The 25912-nt window shown below is 44.0% G+C and overlaps 1 protein-coding gene across 2 annotated transcripts in view; it reads left to right on the forward strand.

Annotated features, from left to right (window-relative positions):
• The window catches only part of LOC138265247 (fibrillin-2-like), a 514969-nt gene that overhangs the window by 296337 nt on the left and 192720 nt on the right, over positions 1-25912 (forward strand). For both annotated transcript variants that reach the window (XM_069212836.1, XM_069212838.1), the window contains 2 exons: positions 2960-3082; positions 6912-7034. In XM_069212836.1, coding sequence (XP_069068937.1) covers positions 2960-3082; positions 6912-7034 — 246 coding nt within the window. The remainder of the gene's footprint in view (positions 1-2959; positions 3083-6911; positions 7035-25912) is intronic.

Below are 25912 nucleotides of genomic sequence, written 5' to 3' on the forward strand. Positions count from 1 at the left end.
AAATCAGGCCCACAGTCTCTACCAAATATAGAGTCACTGAAGGTAGGTAACTTGTTTTTTGAGCTGTATGTTAGCCAAGACCTTTCGATTTCACAAAAAGGCCTGGTTGAGGTACTGGCAGACAGTTTACTCAGTCACAATGGTGACAGATACCCCATCCGCCGAAATCGAAATCCCATTATTCCCTATGGTATTTAGATTTGGGCAGACATGATATCTGTCTCTGTTGTGCAACCTGTCCCCCAATATCTAAATCAGCCCCATAGTTACTTATTGGGGTTTTCAGCTACACTTCCTCCATTTGGCTGTGGTTGTGTCATTCTTATTTTCCTCCAAACCTCTCCAACCTGCATCAAGTGCATGACCCCACTTAAACCACTGGCTGTCTTCATAATGAGTTACAGCAGGCTGCCCTTTCACAAGGACCCCATCCACTCTGAAAGACGTTCCCTTCCTTCCAGGGAATTCTGTGGAAGTGTGTGCTTTTTCGAAACAACTAAACATTTTTGCCTTTAGTCAGTGTTTTTCGGTTTTTTTTTAGAGTGACAAACGCTCGGCAGCTTCCCAAACAAAGTTTTGCAAAACCATGACAAAACAAAACAAGAATTGCCAAATCTTGGCAGTCAACGCCAGACCTATTGGCTTTGCCAATGCCTATTTCATAGAGTAATGCCAGTCAGTGCAAATTTCTGTATTTATATTTTATGGTAATAGCAGTTACATTGTCCTCCCATGGTATGAAACACACAGACTGCAACAAGTGTAAGATATCACATTGACTTGGACAGCGCAGACACATAACTCTACTTGGCGCTGAGAGGGCTCCATAAGAAATGAAGAGCAGTAAATTACTCATTCAAAAGACACGTTTTAATCGCTTTCCTAAACTTACCAGGCTACGATCTTCACAGAGCACAGTTGCAATTGAAAATAATCACATAACTTTGAACCAATGCTAGAGACGGCATTTTTACCAGAATGTGTTGGTAAAATAAAACATGCAGACTAGTTCTTATTGGTTGAAACTGAACTAACCTAGCCAGACCTTCTGAAACGGCAGTGTCCTGCGGCGTGTATGAACATTTGCTATTCAGCATATTCATGATAGATCCAGTGTTCGAATTGGTTGCCCAGGATCCAATCTAAATAGACAAATAGTGTAATATTTTGGAGACCAAAGAGGAGTATATTTCTGTGTTAGGTCATGAAATCCGTGCTTTCCTTTAGATCACCTGCACAGAAAATTGTTACTAATTGAAATAAAACTCGAATAATGATGACTACAAAACACGGGTTCACCAGTCTCTCCTGCGGTGAATAATTGTTCCAAATCAGAGAACCCCATTGAAGCGCTGATGCCACCAAGCAAGGGAACAGAGTAAGCCAAACCCCACATAGACTAGTGTCCTTGTCTCTACCGTCCATGCATCTGTCTATTCATTCTTTCACCTTTCCATCCACCGACTGATATCCACTATTTCACATGTACATTCTGTCATCCATATTTCAATCTTTCCCCTTTCCCTCCATTCATCTATCTGTCCACCCACCAAATCTGACATCATTTCACCCATCCATCCATATACTCTGCCTTCCACCCACTGACATTCACCCATCATTCCATCATATCTGCCATCGATCCATCCACACTGCCATTCATTGAGCCACCGACTCTGCCATCCATCCACTCAGTTCGTCCATCCACTCCACGATCGATCCAGGTAGGCACTCTGCCGTCCATCCCTACACTGGTCAATCAATCCATCCATGTCAGCATGAATCCATTCTGCCATTCACCCTTACACTCTGCCATCCATACATGCATGCATCCATCCATTCTGCCATCCGTCCCCTGCGCCATCTATTCATTCATCCACTCGGTCATACACCCATGCTCGTTGCCCTCCGTCCATCAGGCCATCCACTCTGCTATGCAGCCATCCAGTCACACACACTGCCGGCATCAATGCACTCTGATATTCACCCATCCATCCACCCTGCCATTCATGCACTTGTCTGTCCATCCACTAATCCATCCATCCATCCTCCATCCATCCACTTGGCCATGTATCCATTTTTTTCATAAACTCTTCCATCCACTGTACCATCTAGCCGCTCTGCCATTCTTTCCATCAATCCATCCAGTCTGCTATCCAACCATCTATTCATTCACTTCCCTATCATTCATTCACTCTGACATCCATTCATTCACTCTGACATCCAGCCATACATCCTCTCTACCATCCATTCTGCCATCCATCCATCATCCATCCACTCTACCATCCGTCCATCATTCATTCACTGTGACACCATTCACTCCTCTGTTCATCCACTGATTTATCCACCCCTTTACTCTACCATCCTTCCACCTGTCATCCGGCAATCCATTCCATCCATCCATATTCCTTTTTTTCACGCTTCTTTCCAGTATTCCTCTTCCCCTGTTTTATTCACCCAGCTGACGTCTCTCCTTTCTCCTGCTTGCTGTTCTACTCCCGCTGTATTCCCGCGTTAATGAGATTTTTCCTGCCCCCACCCACGCAGTAGCAGCTCAAGGGGGGGGGGGGGGGGGGGGGTACTTTACCACTATAAATGATGAGACGCTCACAGACGTCTTTCTTCAGCTGCCCCAGTATGCAGGGACAGTCAGCTGACTTGTAAAAGGTCCCTGGACCCCCCTGAAAAACTCACACACCTGCGCGTCTGCAACTCCGTGAAAATGTGTCTGCGCCGTGACGCGCGCACATCACCCTACACCATGACCAGCGGCACACGTCATCTCTCACGAATAAACTGCGAGAAACCAATGTGGTGACGTGTGCATGGGATGTGGCTGAATGTTGTGGCCTTGGCGGCCCTTCCACGCTAACACCTAGGAGGCCTGCGACTGGAGTCTGCAGCGCCTGTCTAGAGCGGAGTTCTGAAGGAGGAAGCCAGTAACTGTGCTCTTATCTTTTAGATGTCAACGAGTGCGAGCTCAGTCCGTCCTCCTGCCAGGTGAACGAGGATTGCCAGAACATACGAGGAGGGTTCCAGTGTCCGTGCACGGCTGGATATTCACTTGTGAACGGCACTTGTCAAGGTATGTAAAATTTTATGTGACAATAGTGCTAGGTGATGTCAAAGAATCTTTTCAGTGCCTACATATGTGTACATGCGTGGATACACATGTGCATGTATGGTTGGAAGGGTATCTGCATATAGTGGCCCAGATTTACAAGAATCTGGAGCATCAGTACTGATGTGCCAGATTTCTTGCACCCGCCCCCGCATCACCACCTAACGACACCATGGGTGTGCCGTATTTACAATACGGCGCTCCATGGCACGCATTAGGCCTATAGTTTCAAACTGTTTGACGCTATTGTGACGCTTTGCTCCACTAGTGTCAACAATCTTGCCTCTAGTGGAGCAAAGTGCAAGGAGGCGCATTGATTTCAATGGGTGCGTCCTTTTAACACCTGCTTTGAGCAGGCGTTAAAAATGACGCCAAAAATGGTGCAATGGAATCTTGTAGATTTAATTGCACCATTTTTGCAGGCCGCTGAATGCCAGAATACCGCCTTTGCATACATTGTGCCTGGCGCGGGCATAATGTGGTGCAAGGGGGTCGCAAAGTGGCGCAATGCATGCATTGCACCACTTTGTAAATCTGGCGCAGTGATTTTTGCCTCGTTGAGCCACATTAGAGTAAAAACAAAAAAAATACAGTAATGTGGCGCAAGAAGGCAATAGAGCCTTGTAAATCTGGCCCTGTGTGTGCTCATGAGTATGGAAAACTGTATACCTGTAATCCTAGTTCTCTCCAAAATGGATAAATTTGCAGTTTCAGCGCCATGAGGCTTTTGTTTCAATAACGAATTACATTACCAATTTTCTTCAGCTTTGAAGTTTTTAACAACAATAAGATTTTTTTCTATATCATTAACATTGCAACAACTGTTAAAATAAAGCCAGGGGTTCAGGTTAAGATTTACTCAGTTTTACTCTGGGTTGTGCCACTTTTGTGTTGCAACCGGACGCAAAATGATATTTGGCATTTACTAAGCCACGTAAAGTCACTTTGCGTGGCTGTGCATGCTTTAGTAAATACAAAGTAACGCAGCGCAGTGCATAGCGCTGCCTTGTTTTACTTTGCATTGGGTTGATGTTACATGGCTTGAGCGTAGGGTATACCATGCATTCAACCATGTATTTTAACACAAACCTACATTTACAATGATTTGTACAGCTGGGTTTGCACCAAAATCGACAGTGGTGTAAGAAAGAGAAAAATCTTTATTCTTCTTGTTAATTCCTCCTTCCGTGTGTACTACATTCTACTGCAAGAGAAATATGCCTCTAAGGATCGTTTTTGTGCAAGAAGTGTCCCTTGGTGCACAAAATAAAATCCTGCCCTTAACTTAGGCACTCGTCCATTATGGTGCAAAAGGGCCTGCATTGGCGCTAGGTTGCACACAGTGCTCCAGCACAAGCAGAGAGCAGAGAAACTCCATATCTTTGTAAACATGGTTCATTTCTTCTCACTCCCTTCCATGTAACCTGGTGCAGCGAGTTTCGGTCCAGTGCTGTGTTGCATGAAATATTTTGAAATGTGCCCTTCTCTAGGCATGCATAACCACTGCTCATACTCTTCACAGTGTGAGGTTACAAACCTAGGCCCCCCTTCTCAACGTATCCTGCAACACAAGGCCTTTCTAGGCCTCGACTAGAGTCAACTTCTAGCAGTTTGATGTCGCCGACCTATTGTTCACAATATACGTACTTACATTAGCCTTTCTTATCAATCTTATTTGCTTGCTTCTTAGTGGACGCCTGTCCTCTCTGTACTTGTGTATCTCCCACCCAGGAAAATAGTGTCCTTATCATCCTTTTGATTGGATGACTTTCAATGCTTACATTCGAGGACTTACTTTTTTTTATTTTATTTTTTTAGTTTCACTACTCTAGTGGAATTAATTTGTTTTCTTTCTCTCTCTCTCTCTCTCTCTCTCTCTCTCTCTCTCTCCCTCTCCCTCTCTCTCTCTCTCTCGTGCAGCTCCCCCTCACATCCTGTTTCCATGTTGCTTGTATATATGCCTACCTCTTTTCTGTTGGTCCCACAACCCTCACTGCCACGTTCCTGAGCCATGAATGTGCACTTCTCTCCAAAAGTCCCCACTCCCACAGTGGCCCCCACTACACATGTGAACTATGCATACCCCTCACATCCCCACACCTCTTTTATCTACCTCTCTCTTTCCAACCCTTCACCCTTCGTACTGTTTCCTCAGACTCTGCTCCCTTCAACTTAGTACTAACTAGCTATTGAAACACTCCCTTTAATATAAAGAGCTGTATGTTGCTGCAGTAATTATGTGTGACTTCAGATTTAAGTAATAGGTTTGCGTCATGTAACATTCGAGGAGTAGAGCTTTTTCCATGTTCAGAGTAATTTGTAATAGCCTTGGTTTGGGAACATCTATGTCTTGGTGGGCAAACAAACAGAAAGAGATTGGGAATGTTCCTTTTGTGAGCAAGAACGCAGTTCCACAGATTTGCAGTTTGCGCAGGGAAAGCGCATCCTACTGGGTGGAGATATGAAGGTTTCTCGTGTGAGATGTTGATCCTTAGTCATGTGGGAACAAGCAGGGTGTCTTGAAAGAGGCTGCCTTAGTAACAAACAGAGATTTGCAATATTGTGATCCCAAGAAGAAAGATGGAGAAGCAACATCGCCACTGTATTCTCGACCCTGAAGCCTATGCGAAGGATATTTACCATGCGTGTCTTTACAAAGAATATGCCTTTACCACATTTGCCTTCACAACAAATTTCATTGTAAAGGCATGCATGGTAAGGGCATATTCCTTGTAAAGGTTTTCCAGGTATGTATTGAGCTTATACTTTTATTTTTTTCATTTTTAGGGTGGGAATGGGTTTTTGGGCCATAAGTGTTTTTGTAGGGTTTAGGGTGGGTATAGGTTTTTAGGTGGTAATGGTATCTTTAGCTTTTAGGATGGGTATGGCTATTTCGGTGGTAAGTGCTTTTTTTAGGTTTTAAGGTGAGTGTGGGTTTTTAGGTGGCAAGTTTTTTTTTAGGGTTTAGGGCCAGTATGGGTTTTTAGATGATAATGGTATTTTTAGGTTTTAGGGTGGTTTTGGGTTTTTGGATGGTAAGGGTATGTTTACATTTTAAGGTGGGTGTGGGTTTTTGGTTGGTAAGTGCTTTTCAGGGTTTAGGGTGGGTGTGGGCTTTGGGTGGTAAGTGTTTTTCAGGTTTTAGAGTGGGTATGGACTTTTTGGGTGGTAAAGGGTTCTTAGGATTTAGGTGGGTATGGATTTTGTGTGGGAAGTTTTTTTGGGTTCTTATTTTTTTGGGCTGATATATATGTTTGTGTGTATACACCTATATAACATATATAAACTTAATTACATTTAAATTTTTATCTATTTGTCTATATATATATATATATAAATGTATATGTTTATACATATATATGTATGTATATACAGTACAGTACATTCACAGATAAACTTTTACGGTGCATATGCCTTTACCAAACATGCTTCTACAACGAAATATTCCTTGTAAAAGCATGTGTGGTCAAGGTATATTAGTGGAAAAAATGATCGCTGTAAAGACGTGTGGTAGTGTCGCGGTCGTTGTAATAACTGCGGACTGAAGGCATGCGTAGTGAAGGCATGCGTTGTTTGATAATACTACCCCTTCAAACACCTAAAAATAGGCTGTTTTATTTTTAATCCAAATGTACTTATTACTGTTTTTTTACAACAGTTGCAGTTGACACCGGTTTGAGTTAGTGTAAGAGCCTATGCAATCTACATGTTGTATCTGTTTTTGTCTTAAACAAACTACTTTAATAATAACATGTTTGGCAAATGCCTTAAATCTAATTGTTGTATTTCTCAGATGATGATGAGTGTGCCTTGGGTGGATACTGCACAGGCATGGCAGAGGAATGTCAGAACACACTTGGCAGTTACAGCTGCAGATGCACAGCTGGATACCTGAAAGTTAACTCAACATGCCAAGGTATGTGATCTTACAATGCGTAGAATCAAAATTTGTGTCACAGATAAGAGGAAGAATATTCATCTGTGGAGAACCTCCACGGTTAGTTGGGATGGAAACAATGGATTTAAGGCTGTGAAAGTTGCATTCAATTTTTCGATAGTCGATCCACAATATTTGGCGCACAAAGGTGGAAAATATGTGTGGAAAAACTGGATCTGATTCTGAATCACAGACTCAGATGCAGTGAACACATTACCTCTTGCAGAATCGGACTTACCAATTTGGGGGATCTGTAAGTATGGTGGATTGCCAGTTGTCAATTTGGCTTTGGAAAAAAAGTATTTCCAAAGGTGTTGTGCAGGTGAAGAAACATTAATAGGCCACAGTTGAAATTGGGGACATTTCTAGTTCCTTGCAAATATCAATTTTGGGGGTTGATGACCGTATGGCAGCTAATTTACACACCACCACTTACCTCCAAAGGATTCATAAACCTCTTTCTGCATTGTATGATCTTCTTTGATAGTTATAATAATAGTTATAAACACTGACTAATCCAATCCTGCCTACGTGCACCAGAGCACTTTTTTAAAACAAACTTATATATATATATATATATATAAATATATATATATATATATATATATATATATATATATTATTTTTTATATATATATATATATATATATATATATATACATATATATATATATATAAAAATGCACATAAAAATCGAAGGTTAAAGATAAAGTTAGAGTTACAAAAACTTTCTTTATGTTTAGAATACAAACCCAACTTAAACAGCACAAACATTTGAAATTCTACAGTTATACTTATTTCTCATGCGCCTCCGTAACTAGTCTTCGCACCTAGCTCGCCACACTACATTAACTGTAACTCGCTACTGTACCATACAGTGTGTTCCGGCAAATCATGTAATGTGAGTTATAACTATGACATATTACTTTGAAAGTGGTGACTAAATGTTAAATCTGATAGTGACTTCAAGCCGCAGATTCCTTACCTTTGACTTCCCAGGCATCAGCCTGGATCCAGAAGGTTTTTCATGAGCAGTACCCTTGAACGCAGATTGGTGCAGTTGATCGTCTCTGCATGGTGTCTTCCGTGTTGGAAGTGATGTTCCGGTCACCTATGTAAGTGCCACCACAGCATGCTAATGCCAGTTCTATTCGTTTTGCACAAGGTAGCGCTGATCCACAGAAGAACTACCTCTCTGTTGTTTTTTAAAAGACTGTTTTCCACATTTTGTCAAATTCATTTGTTTGAGGAATTTTCCTCCTGGTGATTTTGATGTTTTCGAGGAAGACAGGGTTCAAACTGTGTGGAGCATGTCATCGTGCATGTTGGTTAAAGAACCACACTTTGTGTGTCTGTGGTTTCTTGCGTGTGACGACTCCTAGATCTCGGTCCTGATTGAAGGGAAGTTTGTGGGACTACTTCAATAGCCCCAGGTCCTCCTCTTCCCATTCCAAGTCCTCTCGACATTTGTGAAAGAGGCGGGAAAGGAAGCATAGGAAGGACAAGGTTACAATGCGGCAAGTGAACATCGGCGATTGAGGCACAATTCTGCAGAGCCACTGCCAGGATCGACTTTGCACCTCCCCACTTTTCCGGGAGCAAGAGTGCTCTCCGCTTACGTAAGAGAATTTTACGAGGCCACACGTCGTGTATTTGAGCCGGCCAAACCCTCTGGAATGCCTTGGGGCTCTGCTGGGTCAGATAGGGCCCCCTTCACGTTCTGCAATGCCGGCTTTGGTCTCGGCTCCAATGAAACCTGTGGATCTGATCTTGGATTGGGACTGGCGCCGGTTGTGCTACCGCAACTTTCCCCAAAGCCGATCCTGAAGACAATGCTCCCAGCAACCCCGAGTGCTAGCCCCTGTTGGATCCCTGAATTGAAAAAGGAGCCGGAAAAGAGTCGACCAGCGTTGATTTCCGGCACCGACAGAACCCACTTGTCCTGGATCGTGCCTGAGCCCTATTCTATAGGGTTACGCCTTGGAGTAGAGGTCACTGGTCCCTTTAGAATACCTACTAGAAGGCCAAAGCATAGATTGATGTCAGGAACTGGGTGATGATAGCGGACTGGATATGTCCACAGATACCGGCATGCTTTCTCCCCCTACCATTGCTATGAACGCTATTAAGGAGGGAGCAACATATGAGATGGTGGTGAAGAGGGTGGCTATTGTCCTGGACCTCGAGCTTCCCTCGGTGGCGGTCAAGATAAATATTGTGGGGGAAGTGCTACAGCAGGGAGCTTCCTTTTATGAAACCCTGCTCACTTTCAATGAAGCACTGGTCTATGTGCAGTTGGAAACCTGGTACAAACCAAACCAAAACTGTGAATAGGACAAATGTCCGCCGCTGCCCTCAACACACTTGGGACCCTATTTTCCTTACCCAACACCCCACCTGGAGAGCTTGGTGGTCAAAGCCTTCATCTCCCATGCTCCCTCCCTGCCTCACCCCTGGAAAGGGAATTCATGATGCTGGATAGCTTAGAAAAGAAAATGTTTTCTTCCACCAGTTTTGCATTGTGGATGGGGAACACTTCATGCTTATTGAGTGCTATTCTTACAATTTGTGGAACATGGTTGCACAAGTGCCGCTGGAGGAGGCCCGGGCGTCCTTTCCCAAGCTGTCATAGACAGTAGAGATGCAGCAAAGTTCACCATCAGGTGTTGTTTAGACACAGTCAACTTGCTCAGCAGAGCAGTTTCCTCAACAGTGGTTCTTCGACCCCACGTCTGGCAGAGGACATCTGACTTTTCAGGGGATGTCCAGGGCTCCCTTATGGACATGCCCTTTGATGGCAATCGCCTCTTCAGAGTCAATGCATACTTGGTGCAGGAGCGCTTTAAGGACTTGTGAGCTATGGCCAAGTTCTTGGGCCTCTCATCTGCTCAGCATCACACCCAGTCTACCTTTTGCTCCTTTTGTGGCTATGGAAGGGACTTTCAACCATGCCAAACGTATCCCAGCCACCGTCCCATGCAAGCAGCCCACCCTCTGTGTGGACGAGGGCATGGTTCCTGCCGACCCAGAGGGGTCAGCTAACCGCCCCTAAGCCCTCCTCATCTTGCCCTAGAAGTTTATGGGCATCCAGTTGGTGGCAGAATCAGCCATCATCTCCACCAATGGCAGTCCACAACATTGGGCAAGTGAGTCTTACATATCATTCGGAGAGGATACACCCCCCCTTCCCTCATTTGTCCTTGTTCTGCAAGGAAGTCATGTCTCTCTTGACCAAGGGGGCCATAGAGAGTGTTCAGATGTCCGAAGTTGGCAGTGGTTCCCCCTATTTCCTGACACCCAAAAAGAGCAAAGGTCTTCGACCTGTCTTAAATCTGTGAACCCTCAATCTCTTCCTAAGGAAGGAGAAGTTCAAGATGCTCACATTGTCTCAGTTCTTGTCTGACCTGGACCCAGGAGACTGAATGGTAGCGGTGGACTTGGAGGATGCTTGTTCCTGCCAGCCTGTCAGAGCTAAGTGCGGTTTACGGTAGGCCAGGTGCACTTTCAGCTTACAGTGCTTCCTTTTTGCCCTACCAGTGCCCCAGAGGTGTTCACCAAGGCGTTGGTGGTGGTTGCAGCTCATCTGCGGAGATCCAGGGTGCCAGTCTTCCCCTAACTCTATGACTGGCTGATGAAGGTGGGTGCACCCTACACTGTTGTCGCATCTTTAGACTAGGGCAAACCTCCTGCATTCGCTAGGGTTTACTATAAGCAAGCCAAAGTCTTTCATTGCAGCTATTCTGGACACAGTGCAGTTTTAGGCTTATCCTCCTGAGCAGCGATTCCAGGTTATTCAGGCTATGATACAGATGTTTCAGCCTCTATCCTTGATTTCAGTGAGAATGCCGGATGACATATGAGGGCTCTACAGTGGGATCTGAATTTCCAGTGGGCGCAGCATTAGGGAAATCTCTCTGACATGGTCCAGATCTCAGAAGAAACTGCAACAGACCTGCAGTGGTGGCTAATGAACCCTGATTGGGTCAGACGCAGACCCATCTCTCTTCTCCAACCAGATCTCACAGTATTGAAAGATGTGTTGCATCTGGGATGGGGTGGCCATCTGGAAGAGGTAGACATCAGAGGACTCTGGTCCCCTGCAGAATACATACTCCACGTGAACTTACTGGAGCTCTTAGTGGTTGGGCTGGCATTGAGAGCATTCCTTCCTTCCATCAAAGGACAGCTGGATCACGGGCAACACTGCCGCTAAGTGGTACTGCAACAAACAGGACGGGATGACATCATGGACCCTCTGTCAAGAGGCTCTCTATCTCTTGAAATGGCTGTATCATCATGGCATATCTCTGATGGTTCAACATCTGTCAGGTTCCCTGAATGCCAGAGCGGAATGAGTTCAGCCAGCGATGCCTAGTGGATCACAAGTTGGATCTTTATCCAGAGGTGGCGCAAGGTCTTTTTCAGCAGTAGGGTGATCCTTGGTTAGATCTGTTTGCCTACAAAGAGAAAGCACAATATCAGCAGTTTTGTGCGTTGAAATTTCTAAGGCAGCTATGGCTCTGAGGCGCTTTTGATCTTAAGTGCAGCTCAGGCCTCCTATACGCATTTCCACCCATACCACTTCCGCCCAGAGTTCTCAAGAAGATCAGTGACGACTGGGCCCAAGTCATCCTTATGGCTCCAGAGTGGCCACGGAGAGTCTGGTATCCTGAGCTTCTGAACTTGAGTGTCGATCCTCTGATCAGGCTGCCCCTTCAGGAGGATCTTCTGTCTCACCAGAAGGGGAGGTTGCTCCACCCGAAATTGTCTGCTCTATGTCTTCTTGCATGGTGATTTAGCGGCAACAGTTGACAGCTTTCGACCTACCTTTTGATGACTGTAATGTTATTCTGGTAGCCAGGCATTCCTCCACCAAGATGGTATACGCCTGCGATGGAAGAAATTTGTGTCATATTGTACAGAAAAGTCTGTTGACCAGCTTTCTGCTCCCCTCTCTGATATTCTACTTTCTATTCTTACCCTTGCCCAGCAGGGCTCTACTTTGGGCACTCTAAAGGGTTATCTTTCTGCTGTCTGCCTTCTAGCGGCTGCCTGACCAACCATCTTAATTTAAGTCCCCTATCATAAATAGATTTCTAAAGGGTCTTGTACATATGCTTCCTCCTTCACCTTTCATTATGCCTCAGTTGGACCTTAATTTGGTCCTCACATTCTTGATGTGTGCTCCTCTTGAACCCCTGCATAATTGCCCCCCGTGTCACAGATCTTTGATTCAATTTCCTCAGGAGCAGAAGAAGGATCCCCAATCCCAATCCAGGCTACTCGCAATGAATAAAGTTCCCCATTCCGAGCACCCTAGAGGGGGAATGGGACAAAGAGGGAATGCCTCAGAGGTCTGCTTCCTCTTCAATTCAGTCAGTCAAACTCTTCCTTCTATTTTTCTAGGAAGTGACACCTGAAAGATTACAAACACAATTACTAGGGACACTTTTTTTATATACAATATTACAGCATTTGACTAGGAATCTATCACATTTACTTCGAGAACCCTTAACCTGAAATTACTGAGAAATTTGTTTCTCTCATATATATATATATATATATATATATATATATATATATATATATATATATATATAGTATTTGTTAATTTATACACACTTATTCCAAAGTTGTTCTTAGAATTGAAGTTAAGTAAATTAGATCTTTTCTTCGTGAACAATTCTGTCTTTTTTCAAGAAAGTCTCATCAATTGGTTTTGCTTCACTCTTTTCTGGTTGAATTGACGCTGTGCGTGTATATATATATATATATGTATAAATGTTGAGTAAGGCCTTATGACTTGTGAGAATGCAATTTATTTTATTGTCTTTTCTCAGAAATCCTTATTAATCACAATATCATCTAGTCTCTAATACTTGTGTGGTATTAACACCTTTGAATGAATTCCTCAATTCTGTTGACTTCAACTGTCAGGGGAATTTCGTTTATAGATTATAAGAATGTTCCTTGCAGTTTTCGCATTACTGAAATCTTGCCAGAACTTCTGTTTATTGAGCTAAATAAATTTTTTGTCTTTGAGCAAATCGTAACATTTATTTTTTGCGGTAGACTTGGATGTTCTTATTTTCCCCACAATACGGGAACCTTGATGAATTTCCCTCTATATCACCGCAAATGAACTGTGAACCTTTTACCTGAATATTGGATTATTTTTGGCTTACTTGATGAATTCTTCTCTTTCTTAAATACAGAACCGCTCTGGAAACTCTAACTCAAGAAACGTACTCTCCTCAGACACCTCCGAATCCCTGCCAAAACACAGTTGAAGTGCGCGGCACCTGGTCCGCACAAGCGCATTATTAACTCGAGCTCAAAGAATGAAAACACTAGACCTGCAAACTAGTGGTTGGATTGCTTGGCGGCCATTTTGGATTTCTATCACAGTTCTTTCTTTGTAATGTCTGCAAAACATCTTGAAGAATAATCTGTCAACAAGGACACCATCTTTTCCACTGCGAATATTTCTTGACCTGTAGTCCTTTCGCTTTTCTATCATACCCCACAGGGGTCAGGGCATAACATCTTTGAAGGTTCTTGACACCCAGGCTGCTCACGATCAAAATAAAATTTCTCATGGCAATCATTTTTGCTTGGAGGGTGGGTGGGCTGCAGGCTTTATCATCCAAGCCTTCATTCTTGTCCAATTTTTCCAAACTGGTGCTTCCCACTAGGGCCTCTTTCCTGTCAAAAGTGGTAACATCATTTCATGTTGAAAATCTGTCCCCTTGCCCACTTTCTATGCTCCACCAGGTTCCTCAAAAGAAAAAGGTGACTCACCATCTGGTCCTGAAAAAAGAGCATTGTCGTTCTACCTTGACCACACACAAGAGTTCTTCCTGGGGAACGTTGGTGCAAAGAAAGGTCGGGTGATGGAGAAACTGACCATTTCTTGATGGGTCGTTCTCTGCATCAATAGCGGCCAAAAAGCAACCCCATGAGGGCTTGCATGCTCACTCCACCAGAGGCAAAGCTGCGACCAGTGCGTTAGCACATGGAGTCCCAGTTCTGGTCAGGCAGCAACGTGGGCTTCCCTGCACACATTTACTAAGCACTACTGCCCAGACAGTCAGGTCCGTAGGGATGGGTATTTTGCCTTTTCGGTTCTACAAGTCTTATAAGTCTAAATTTGCCCGCAGACCCACCTCCAGGGGTGGTATTGCTTGGGTATCTATTCAAAGGTAAGGAATCTACAGCTGGAAGTCTCTATCAGATGAACAAGTTACATCTTATCTGGTAGAGACAATATCTAGCCTCAGATTTCTTACCGCCCCACCCAAACCCCCGCTCTGCAGACAGATTTCTAGGGTGAAAGATGATCCCTTTCAGGGGCCTAGTTTGGACACACCAGTGTCAGTTGACTTCATGGTTCCGCAATCCTGGTGTTTAAAGTCATAAAAAGTCATTGATATCAGCGCACCAAGGTGGTGCCTATATAGGTGACGCAGACATCACTTCCGGCGCCGTCCATCACCATCTAGTGGCGCACAGAGGTACTGCTCATGAAAAATATTCTGGATCCAGTCTGACGCTTGGGGAAATTCAAAGGTAAGGATTCTGCAGCTAGATATTGTCTCTACCAGATAAGTATTACCATAGGTAAGTAACTTGTTCATTAGAGGGAGTCTGTGGGTGAGAGAAGGGGGAAGGATGTAGATTGAAGAGAGGAGACAGGATGAGTGAGAAGTGGAGCAGAAATACAGAATGAAACATGGGGAGGGTAAGGAGGAGCAAGGAGAGAAGAAAAGAGTAAAAAATGAATTTTAGGTAGAATGATTAGGGCACAATATGCAGTGTCACCCCGGCCACTGCATCCCTGTAATGGGTGTCTTTTAATACCAACCCACAGGTGAGGGGGGCTTTTTCTGGTTTGCATTAGGGCCCATTGCACCCTTACTAAGCCAGTGGTTTTGGTAGTTTGTACACCACACATGCTTGCATAATGAGATGTTGCTTGTCTTCATCGCACGCAGGCTTAGCTGCAGTGCACAGAGCACCTTTATTGCCGCACATACAGGAAAAAAATCAGAGGGAACATTGGCCACTGTATGTTTTTTTTCATTCAATACACTCGATGGAATTATCTAGGTTGCTTTCTTCTAATTGTCTCTTTAGCGATCTGTTAGACCTGACAGTCTTAGGGTGGTCATCCCCCAACTTTCTGCCTGCCTCCTTCCATTTTTCTGACACTGTTTTTGCTGGTTTTAGGACTTTGCGCATTTTACCACTGCTAACCAGTGCTAAAGTGCATATGCTCTCTCCCTTCAAACATGGTAACATTGGCTCACACACAATTTGCATATTTAATTTACTTGTAAGTCCATAGTAAAGTGCACTACATGTGCCCAGGGCCTGTAAATTAAACGCTACTAGTGGGCCTGCAGCACTGATTGTGCCACCTACATAAGTAGTCCCATAACCATGTCTTCAGGCCTGCCATTGCAATCCTGTGTGTGCAGTTTCCCTGCCACTTCGACTTGGCACTTAAAAGTATTTGCCAAGCCTTAGACTCCCCTTTTTCTACATATGTCACCCCTAAGATAGGCCCTATGTAACCCATAGGGATGGGTGCTATGTAGGTGAAAGGCAGGACATATACACATGTGTTTTCTATGTCCTGGTAGTGAAAAACACCTAAATTTGTTTTCCACTACTGTGAGGCCTGCTTCTTTCATAGGCTAGCATTAGGTCTGCCCTCATATACTGTTTGAGTGGTAAATACTGATCAGAAAGGGAAAGACAGGTCATGTTTAGTATGGCCAGAATGGTATTAAAAAATATTGCTTATTGGTGAGCTTGGATTTTATATTACTATTAAGAAATGCCACTTTTAGAAAGTGAGCATTTCTCTGCACTTAAAATCCAGCTGTGACTTACTGCCTGTTTCCAATCAACGTCTGGGCTGGGCTGGCTGACAGCTCCTTTGTGCATTTCACCCAGACAACCACAAACACAGCATAGTCAGTCACACCTGCACTCATGTGTATACTGAATGGGTCTTCCTGGGCTGCAAGGGAGGAGGGCCTGACACTAACAGTGCAAGGACTAGTGGCCTGCCCTCACACAATAGGCTGCCAACCCCCCTACTGGGATCCTGGGAGACAGAATTGTACTGAAAGTGGATCTTGTGCACTTCAAAACCACTTTTTGAAGTCTCCTTCAAAGGCATTTTTGGGTATATAAACTGGGTCTCTGACCCCCACCAGTCCAGATCAGATACTTCTGGATCAGATTCCGCAACCTGTTAAGAGGAACTGCCTGGCTGCCCAAAGGACTCACCTGGACTCCTTTGCTGTGAAGGACTGCTGCCTTGCTGTTGCCCTACTGCCTTGCTGGCCTCTGACTTTGCTGAGAAGTGCTCTCCAAGGGCTTGGATTGAGCTTCCCTCCTGTTTTTCTGAAGTCACAGGGACAAAAAGACTTGTCTTCAAGGAAACTCCTTGTGCGCCGAAAATCGTCACACAGCCTGTCGGAAAGGACGCACGGCCTGCCCCATGATGAAAACATCGCTGCACATCCGAAGTGGACCAATGCAGCCTACCTTCTAGAGTGAAGATCGACGCAGCACCTACGTTATGACGGGAAATTCGATGCACAGCCCTACCAGATCGATGTCGACCTGGAACAGCACAGCCTGACTTCCTGATTGAAGAATCAAGGCAGCGCCCGCCGTGCGATGGAAAATTCGACGCAACGCCTGCTGGATTGACACAATGCCTGTGATTTCGTCCCACACGTCCAGGATTTCCACGCATCATCCCTGGACGTCAAAAGAACCCCACATCGCAGTGAGGACCCAAGACTGTGAGACAGAAATCAACACAAAGCCCTTGCAGCGTGGAGAGAAGTGACGCAACATCTGTGCTGCATCGGAAAATCTGACGCACACCTCATTTGTCCACACATCTCCTCCTGTGCGATCTCTGTGCATGTAATTTTGATGCAAATCAGGTACTTTGTGCACACAAGAGACAACTGTTGATTTTTAAGATTTAAGACTCTTCTTAACATTGCAAAAGTGATATTTCAACTTGTGCCTATTGAACCTTGTTGGAAACGTTTGTTTTACAGTTGAGTGTTTTAAATTCATTATTTTATTTTTACATTTACTCTTTTTCAACTGCAGCCTATTATTCCTGAATTCTACTTTAGTTTTTGATTGCACTGGAATCCCTTGATTTGTTTACCATTGTAGATTTTTTTTATTAAAATTCTGTAATTGACATTTAATGATTTGTGTATTTAGATGTCTTTCATTTAATTTATTGTAGTATGCAATTAGTTATTATGCAAGGGAAGTTACCATGTATCAGCTTACCGCCTTTATTAGGTTTCGCCTCCACAGCATTTACACTGTGGCAAAATCTTTTGTGTTTGAAGAAAAAAATAATCGGAAAAGGGGCTTACAACCTGCTCACCTGCTTAAAACCCTCCCACAGCCTTCACATTGCTTACCATTGCAGAGTTTTCTAGTTGCTCACCTTTTTTTGCTTCTCATTGGTCAGCGTGAATCCTCACTTCATCAGGTTGCACTTCATCTCTTCTACTTCAGCTTCGGCTGCTCTCTGGAGTTTGGCCGAAGTACTCTTTCCAGTTGGCAATGAGTGGCTGGGGGTCAGTGTCCTTCCGCTGGCCGCACGCTTGTGAGGTACTTCTTTGGGGAATAGCACTTGGAACACTTGACTTGAGTTTTATTTTACATTTCCGGATCACTGAAAAGGGTGGTGGTAAGTTCCTATCTTTGGTTAATTAGAGTAACTTTTGTTGAAATTGGGGATGGAGAGACCATAGACAGCTCAGCTTCAAAATCCCCCTTGGGTGGGGCCACAGTTTTCCGGCCTCCTTTTGTGCCTGTTTTCATGCCTGCTAAAGACTGCTGCAGGACTGGTGCGGGGAGGGCACATTTGAAAAACTAAGAGCAGCTGACACAAAATCATGTTGATTATCTTAGGCCAAACAGTTTTCCCTGGACTGGTGCACATTTTAAATAGGATACATCAACCTTTGACATCTCAGTGCAATAGTTCACTCTTCTGTTTGCTGGTGCATCTGAAATTGTCCCAGTGATTGAAGTCGCATTTCTCTAGAACATGTACACCTTTAAAATACTAATGTACTTGGATCACTGTCACAGACAGAGCAATTGTTGTTTCTAAAGAGGAAACTGCACAATGGATCTACGCATGGCTGAGACAAGTGAGCGCCACATGGTCATTCAATCTAACTCTCCTTCTTTTGAAGTGCCAGATCCCGATGAGCGAAAATCTACACACACCGCAGAGGTGCAGTTTACCGTGCCATGTAGAGGCAATGGAAGTTGAGGAACCAAAGTGGCCTTACATGTGACTCTTGCATCTGCTCCATTGAGGATGCTGGGGCAGACCACAAGCAACATGTTTTTCAGAGGGAGAGATACACCTCTTCTGCCGGCTCTTTTTAAATTTTAAAAAAATTAATGTCCTAGCTTTTTCACTCAGTGGTAAGCTATAACCTTTCATCACTAGCTTCTTTCTCCAAGCTTCCTGGTCAGAACTTACCCACAGAAGGCAGGTTTCTCCTCCCTGATAGCCCTGGGACAGGAAGCTCCCAGAAGCATTGGGAATCTGTATTCGTGCTCCCAGCACAGTGCTGCTCTCTCCTCGGGGAGTCCATTAAGAAGCATGGCTGCGAGTTTTAGCCCAAGATGCATTGGCTCTTTTGTAGCCTCTGCGGATATCATCATTTCTGTTTATGGCTGATGCAAAGAATGGGCAAGTCACTTGCCCTATTATCTAGTCTGGTGTGCAGATTGGCAATGCCTGCTGGGAACTCTGCTGCCTGGAACGCGGCTTCCAGCCCGACAGGCAGATACCCAGTGACAAGACCATCAAAGTTGGCGACGACTCTTTCAACATCTTCTTTAGTAAGACCAGAGCTGGCAAGCATGTACCCAGGGCCGTAGTCGTAGACTTGGAACTGACAGTCATTGGTAAGTTGATTTTTTTAATCGAAGTGACCCATGTGTACCACAATTTGTAAATATTTTGTGCCTGGGCATATGACTGGAAGGTACAGATTTTTTCCTATCTACCTTACCTTACCTCCTGCTGTTGCTTGGATCTTGCAAAATGTAGTAACATTGCTTATTCATCCATTTTCTAATGAGTTTTGTGTCATGCCTTGATATAGTTTTATATAGTAACCAGTCAGTTACAATGTTTTGCAAAATTTGTCCCCCTGAAATGAGAGGCCTTTTGTTATACTAACTTTGTGTAAGGACTTTTAACAAGACAGTTTTCAACAGAAATCCGATTAAAGGGAGCACACACTCAAAGCTGATCTCCAGATGGCCTTAGAAAGCCATGTATTAGGTCGAGCCTAGAGCTTTCACCACACCCATCAAAAGCCGATCACACACCCAGCTCATTCATTTGTTCCTTGGCCTGCCTTTCAAAACTCCTTTTTTTGTTAGGTAAATGCTTTAGGTTTGTCGCACCTTGAGGCTGTTTTGTTCCCACCCTGGAGACTGACCCTGTTACATGGATTATTGCAAGATCGCCCATATAGATTAGTGTGCACAGTACTTTGTATGGGCGAGCGCAAAGCGCTCCGTCACATGCTGTAATCCCTCTTTGGGCTTCTAAACACGCCCATGTCATGTCAGATGATTTCATTGGTTTGTGGGCTTGCTTTTAAAATCGTCTTGCTTTCTTTCGTGAAAGGCATGCATACGTCATGCCTTTTCAGGTGTTTAGCCCACCTACACAGCACCAGTAAACTACTGAAACCATTCGAGGCTCGATGTTTTCAGCATAGTTTCCAGACTACTTTATCTTTTTATTTTCCATGCAGGGAGATCACGCAGGGGTTTACATAGTGCAATTGTGCTCGATTTTTCCGCTTTCAATTTCAGCACGATTGCTCTGCATTTTACATAGAGCAATCGCGCTGTGTTTTATATCTTTTAGTTTGTGTGGCAAGAAAGGTCTTGTTAGGAGTTTACAACGCTAATAGCTCTAACTCGAGCAAATGCGAGATCCGTTGCATTGCAAATGCTTATGTCTATAACGCTTCCAGGTGAACATGCAGTGGCCACAAGGGGTTTTCCTAAGCGCAGTAATAAAAACGCCTGTCTTCAATCCACAGGGCTTTAATGTAAGCCTAATATTTCAAGGCTGACAGATCGACTCGTCATTATGGGAAGCAGCCGAGCCTGCTTCCTACTGAGGTCTGTTTAATCTACAGGGTTACACACCCATACAGTAAAGTGGTGCGGTAGTATTTCTTGGACAAGAGCTGAAAACTGTCACGGGCGTCTTTGAAGTTCCATGAATCTTGGGAAGTACTGCACATTGTTGGCAGGAAACAATTCATAATATTTGCTTTCCGAGATTTGGCGAGTTGTGTATTTATTTGTTAGTAAAGCGAGAAAGAAGGCTGCACTGTTCATTAATCAGGTCAAGCGTATTGTTCAACGCGTTGTATACTTTTATGTATACTTGTACTATGGGTTCAAGCAAATTCAAGCGATTTCATTTGTTGGTTCCAGTGTCCTTTAAAAATCCTTGCTTGCTAGTGGTCAGTTCTGCCTCTTTGTACTGCCTTTTTCTCTTTGGGAGCAGCACAAGGTACTGTAGAATTACGCTATGTCCTGTTTATCTCTTCTGTAAGGGACATCTTTTTTTTAGTATTTGCCTATTTGTCTTACACTGTGGGTGTGTGTTCAGTCCCTCCTCCCCACCAGCTCCCTCTGTAAACATAAACCAACATCAGAGGGGGGCTCTTCCAGGGCCAGCTTGCTGTCGCTGTCTTTCTCTTGTTATTTTCAGTCTGTGTGGCAAGAAAAGTCCAGTCAGTAATTTACAATGCTAAGAGCGCTAACTCGAGCAAACACAAGACCATTGCATTAAAAAATGCATCAGAGGGGGGCTTTTCCAGGGCCAGCCCGGCCTCGCTCTCTTTTTTTAAATGTCGCTTAAGAAAGAGATTGTCACGTTTCAATGTCTCCCACTCATTGCATTTCTCCGCACCTTGACGTTTTAATCTGAAAATAATGTATAGACCAAATGACTCAAAGGAGGTCGTTTAGTGCTTTATTCAAAATAGTCCACATTAACCTCACATGGCGGCAATGGCAACGTATGAGTTTAAGGAAAGTGCGAAGTACAGATGCACACCATTGGTGTCCCACAAATACACACGCACTTTATGGTACACGCTGGCTCATGTACACGCGGACACACAACATGCACACGTCACGCCTTTTCCGGTGGTTAGCCCTCCTCGAGCGCACCGGCCAATTACTGAAAACTTACGAGGCTCGAAGTTTTCAGCCTGCTTTCTGAGCTACTTTATCTTTTTATTTTCGATGCAGCGCGATTGCGCTGGGTTTCACATTGCACGATTGCGTTGGGTTTTTTGGTTTTCAATTTCAGCGCTATTGCGCTGCATTTTACATAGCACGATCGCGCTAGTTTTTTTCTTTAAATTTTTGTGGCAAGAAAAGTCCGGTTAGGAGTTTACATCACTAATAGCTCTAACTCTAGCAAATGCAAGACCCGTTGCATTGCAAATGCTTGTTTCTTTTGCTTCTCCACTTTGCACTTGTGGTATGTTGCTTCTTCTGCTGGCATCTTGCTGTTTCTTTGTGGTGTCTGAACTTGACAAAATTTGCAAGCACCCAAAAAAAGCAGCAAGCTAGAGGCAGATTATTTTTATTTATTTATATAGTGCACACTCGACTGGAAGATTGGAGCACTTTACATGAGCACCGATTAAATTTGCAGCCCCATTCCTAAATTCTTCCCAAGTTTAGCAGTTGAAAAATATACAAACTGGTGCTTTTTAAATAAAAATAAAAAAAACATGCACACAAGGGAAATCCTCAGCGTGGCTCTCGCAGCAACAGGGGGAGATCCGATACTAGAATTTTCACTGCACTCAGGAAACTCGCCCCATAATGCTTTGTGTGCATCCCTTTTACAACACATTTTTGCCCATAATGCAGCCTGGGGTGGTCCTAGGACAATGGAATGACCACCAATACAATACGTTCAGCACAAAATGCTCTTTCTGTCCAGTTCATCCTCTGGTTCCCCACACTAGGTTGGAGGGGGGGTTCCAAAATAGTAACCTCTTCCACCGTTCAGTGTCTTTTTAAGCTCTCTCATGGCTGGAGCTTTTGTTTTACAGCTGGGAGTAGTTGGTGATCTAGGGACCTTGTTTGTAATAATCTAATAGGCCTGAAAATGTGTAATGTACTATGCCCTCTAGGGGATGAATATATGGTTACACTATAATGCTTCCTGCCCTTTTCTTTTCATGTGGGTATGCTGCTTAAGGATGGACTCTATAGTTACAGAACCACATTTCTTCAAAAGGCTATTTATATTGCAGTGCCCTCGAAGGGATGTTCTGACCATTACAGTCTAATGCCAGTTGTATGAAGGAATGTACAAATACAGTTTTTTTCTGATAAAGGTGTATTGTGTTGCATGGCTAAATACATATAAGGTCCCAAAGGCGAAACCGAATAGCAATGCCAATGCTTGCTATGTCTGTGGTTGATCTGAACCTCTGTGGCATGAATTCATTTACAGCCTCTCTGTATTTGTGTAAACAACGCTGTTAGTTCGCTCCTGGCATCAAGTTTTAAGCCATCTCTCTATAGAGTAATTGAAGCAAGCCCATATATTGGAACAACTGGTCTCCCTTACAAGAACTGATGGAATTTATAAAGCGCTTCACAGCACTAAGGCAATTTCTAAGCTCTGTGCCTCGCTCATCTATCACCTCTCATTGATTCTCAGCTGTTTGTCTGTTAGGAACATAAATTTACATTGGAACCAGCAGACTACCACTTTCATTCATCTGTTTTGTGGTTTAAAAGCCTCTTCCAGTTTGAGCAATGTCACTGTTTGTGCTTATATCAAGCTGACTTCAGTACATGCAAATGACAAGTTGCCTAAAATTACAACTTTGACTTTTAATTTTTGGTATGTCTTTGAGGCTCTGTATAAAATGTTAAAATTACCCATGGGGACGAATACTAGCGACACATTTTGGGAACATAAGTGCGAGGAAATGCTTTATTTTTAAGTTGAAAATGCTGTTTTAAGCGCTGTAGAAAACATATGTCACTATTGCACAGTAGTGAATTGTAATGTGTATCTGTTTTAACACAATAACTGCACCAGCACACAGAAACAAAGAGAACATTGCCCCAGTTTTGTAAACCAGATTGAATGCCTTGAGTTCTAGCTGCATGTTGAAAAACTTGACAATGCCATTGGATATCACATAGGAGAAACCTGTTAGAATGGATTTTACAAAATGCCCTCTGAATCACGTGCCAGTAGGGGTAACTCCAAATTCAGAGGTGTACCAATTAAAACTGTTCTTAAACTCAGTAGCTTGCACACATTTCAGAAATACATGGGTTTCCTTCATACCTATTTTCATTCTTTAGACTTTACCATATGAATTGCTGCATAGTCGGTACATGATGAATAACCATTATAAACTGCAGCTCTAGGAATCATGTGTAATTGGAAAGCCTACAAACCCTACATATCATTGCAGCCACAAGTGATGGATGTCCCTCTTTATTTCTTTTGTAAATCAGCCCTCGTGACAAATAATTAGAGATGCCAACGTTGTCACCAGTGGCTACATATTCTTACTCATTTTAATTACTTCTGTATTTCAACAATTAGTTTACTTTATTAGAAGGTGAATACAGTCATGGTGGTCTGCTGACCGTAGCAGGCCACCCTTCTTGGAGTGGCTACCAATTGGAGTGAGTGGCAGTTCGCAACCTACCTCATTATTATCCATGAGGAAGGTTGAATTGCAACACTGTTTCAGAATTTTAGGAATTGTCCGATTAGTACACAGGTAAGTTTTTAAAATTATTTAACTGTTGTAAATTGGGCCCAGTTTTTATTAAATTAAAGTTGATTCTAGATGGGTGTATGTGTGGAAGGCAAAGGTTTTCAAGCGAGATACAAATAAAGCGCCCAAAAGGCACCTGAGAGAGTAAAGTGGTGAGATTGTGAGCATGGAGTTCAATGTTGGTTTGTGAATAAGTGCATCTTCAACTCTTCTCCGTTTTTAAGTATCAGGAGATCAGTAGCTTTGGGGTTAGACTGAACAAATGGAAGAAGTGAGGTGGATTGTGGGATCTGTTTCGGTGATGAAAGAAGGTTAAATACATTTGATATGATGAAGTCTGGAGTGATCTTTGGTTGAGGGTTTAATATGTGTTGTGTAGTTATGAGCCTTGGTGCCAGTTGGTGGGAAGGGGACAGGTCTTTCTGTGTCAGATTGTGGATAGTATACATTGATGACAGACAATGTGGAGATAACACATAATGTAAGCAGATAGAAATGTAATACCCTTGCAAGTGGAATATATTGTGTAGGAAGCTGGCTCTCATCAAAATGAGATATAGTGTGCATAGAGTCCCGGGGTTCCCCAGAGGCTTAACAGAGGCTAAAGTAGCTAATACTAGTGCTCACTTTTGTGGTAGAGTGGTCGAGCAGTTAGGCTTATCAGAGGGTAGTGCAAAGCATTTGTACACACACAGACAATAGAAGAAGCACACACTCAATGATTTAACTCCAGACAAACGTTTTTTATATAGCAAAATTATCTTTTCTTAATTTATCTTTAGAACCACAAGATTCAATAGATTCGTATTTCACACATGTATCAATAGCACTTTCTTTAAAATCGATCAGTTATACATTTTTTGAAATATTGGCAATTATCTGTTTTAAAAGTTGACAGTGCAATTTTCAGTAACAGTTCCTGGGGGGAAGAAAACTTAGATTGATTTTTAGGTAAGTACAGAACTTGAAGTTCCAGCCTCCGTGTTTTAGGAAGTCCACAGGTCAGGGTTCAAGTTAACCCCAAACACCTACCACCAGCAACACGGGGCCAGCCGGGTGCAGAGGTCAAAATGGAGGCAAATTTAAAATGGGCGCCTATGGAGATTGGGGTACTCGGTTTCAGAGCTGCAGGCAGGTAAGTACCTGCGTCTTCGGAGGGCAGACCTGGGGGTTTAGAGGAGCACTGGGGGGGGCATAAGTAGGCACCAAACATACACCCTCAGCGGCGTTGGGGCAGCCGGGTGAAGTGTGCAAACAAGGTATTGCATTTCCAGTGATTCTCTATGAGGGGACCCCGGGGGTCACTCAGATGCTGCAGGCGAGGTCCATGGGGTCGTCTCTAGCAACCCACAGGCTGGACAGGGAAGACGGCCGCCTGCTGAACTTAGCTGCACCGGAGGTCGGGTTCTCCAAGGCCTGGGGGCTGCAGGTGAAGTGTGTCTTTCGCATTGGATATCTTTTAGCTTTTGCGGTCGGGGGAGTCCTCGGGATTCCCTCTGCAGGCGTCGTCATGGAGGGGGGAAGAGGTCAACCCAGGGTGGGCACATGCTTGCAATCATCTGGGGATCCTCTCTACTAGCTGGTTGGGCCACCTGGACACGGGCCACTGGCTTTGGGTGCAGAGTGGTCAGAACTTGCGTATTCGTAGTGGTGCTGGAGTCCTTGGGTGGTGTTTCTTCTTGGACAGGGCCACTGTCCACGGAAGTTCTTGGCCCCTTTGTTTGCAGGGCAGTCCTCAGGAGCTTGGCAGAGGTTGCTGGTCCCCCTGGATGCATCGCTGGTCTTGTGCAGGCTTTTTGAAACAAGAGACAGGCTAGTAGGGCTGGGGCCAAGTCAGTTGTCATCTTCCTTCTTTGCTGCTGGGGTTTCAGCTATGCAGTGCTTCTTCTTGTCAGGTCACCAAGAATCGGACAACTTGGGTTCAGGGGAGCCCTTAAATCCTGGATTTAGGGGCGTTACAGGGGT

This window comes from Pleurodeles waltl, chromosome 11, assembly GCF_031143425.1.
Source record: "Pleurodeles waltl isolate 20211129_DDA chromosome 11, aPleWal1.hap1.20221129, whole genome shotgun sequence".
Taxonomy (NCBI): domain Eukaryota; kingdom Metazoa; phylum Chordata; class Amphibia; order Caudata; family Salamandridae; genus Pleurodeles; species Pleurodeles waltl.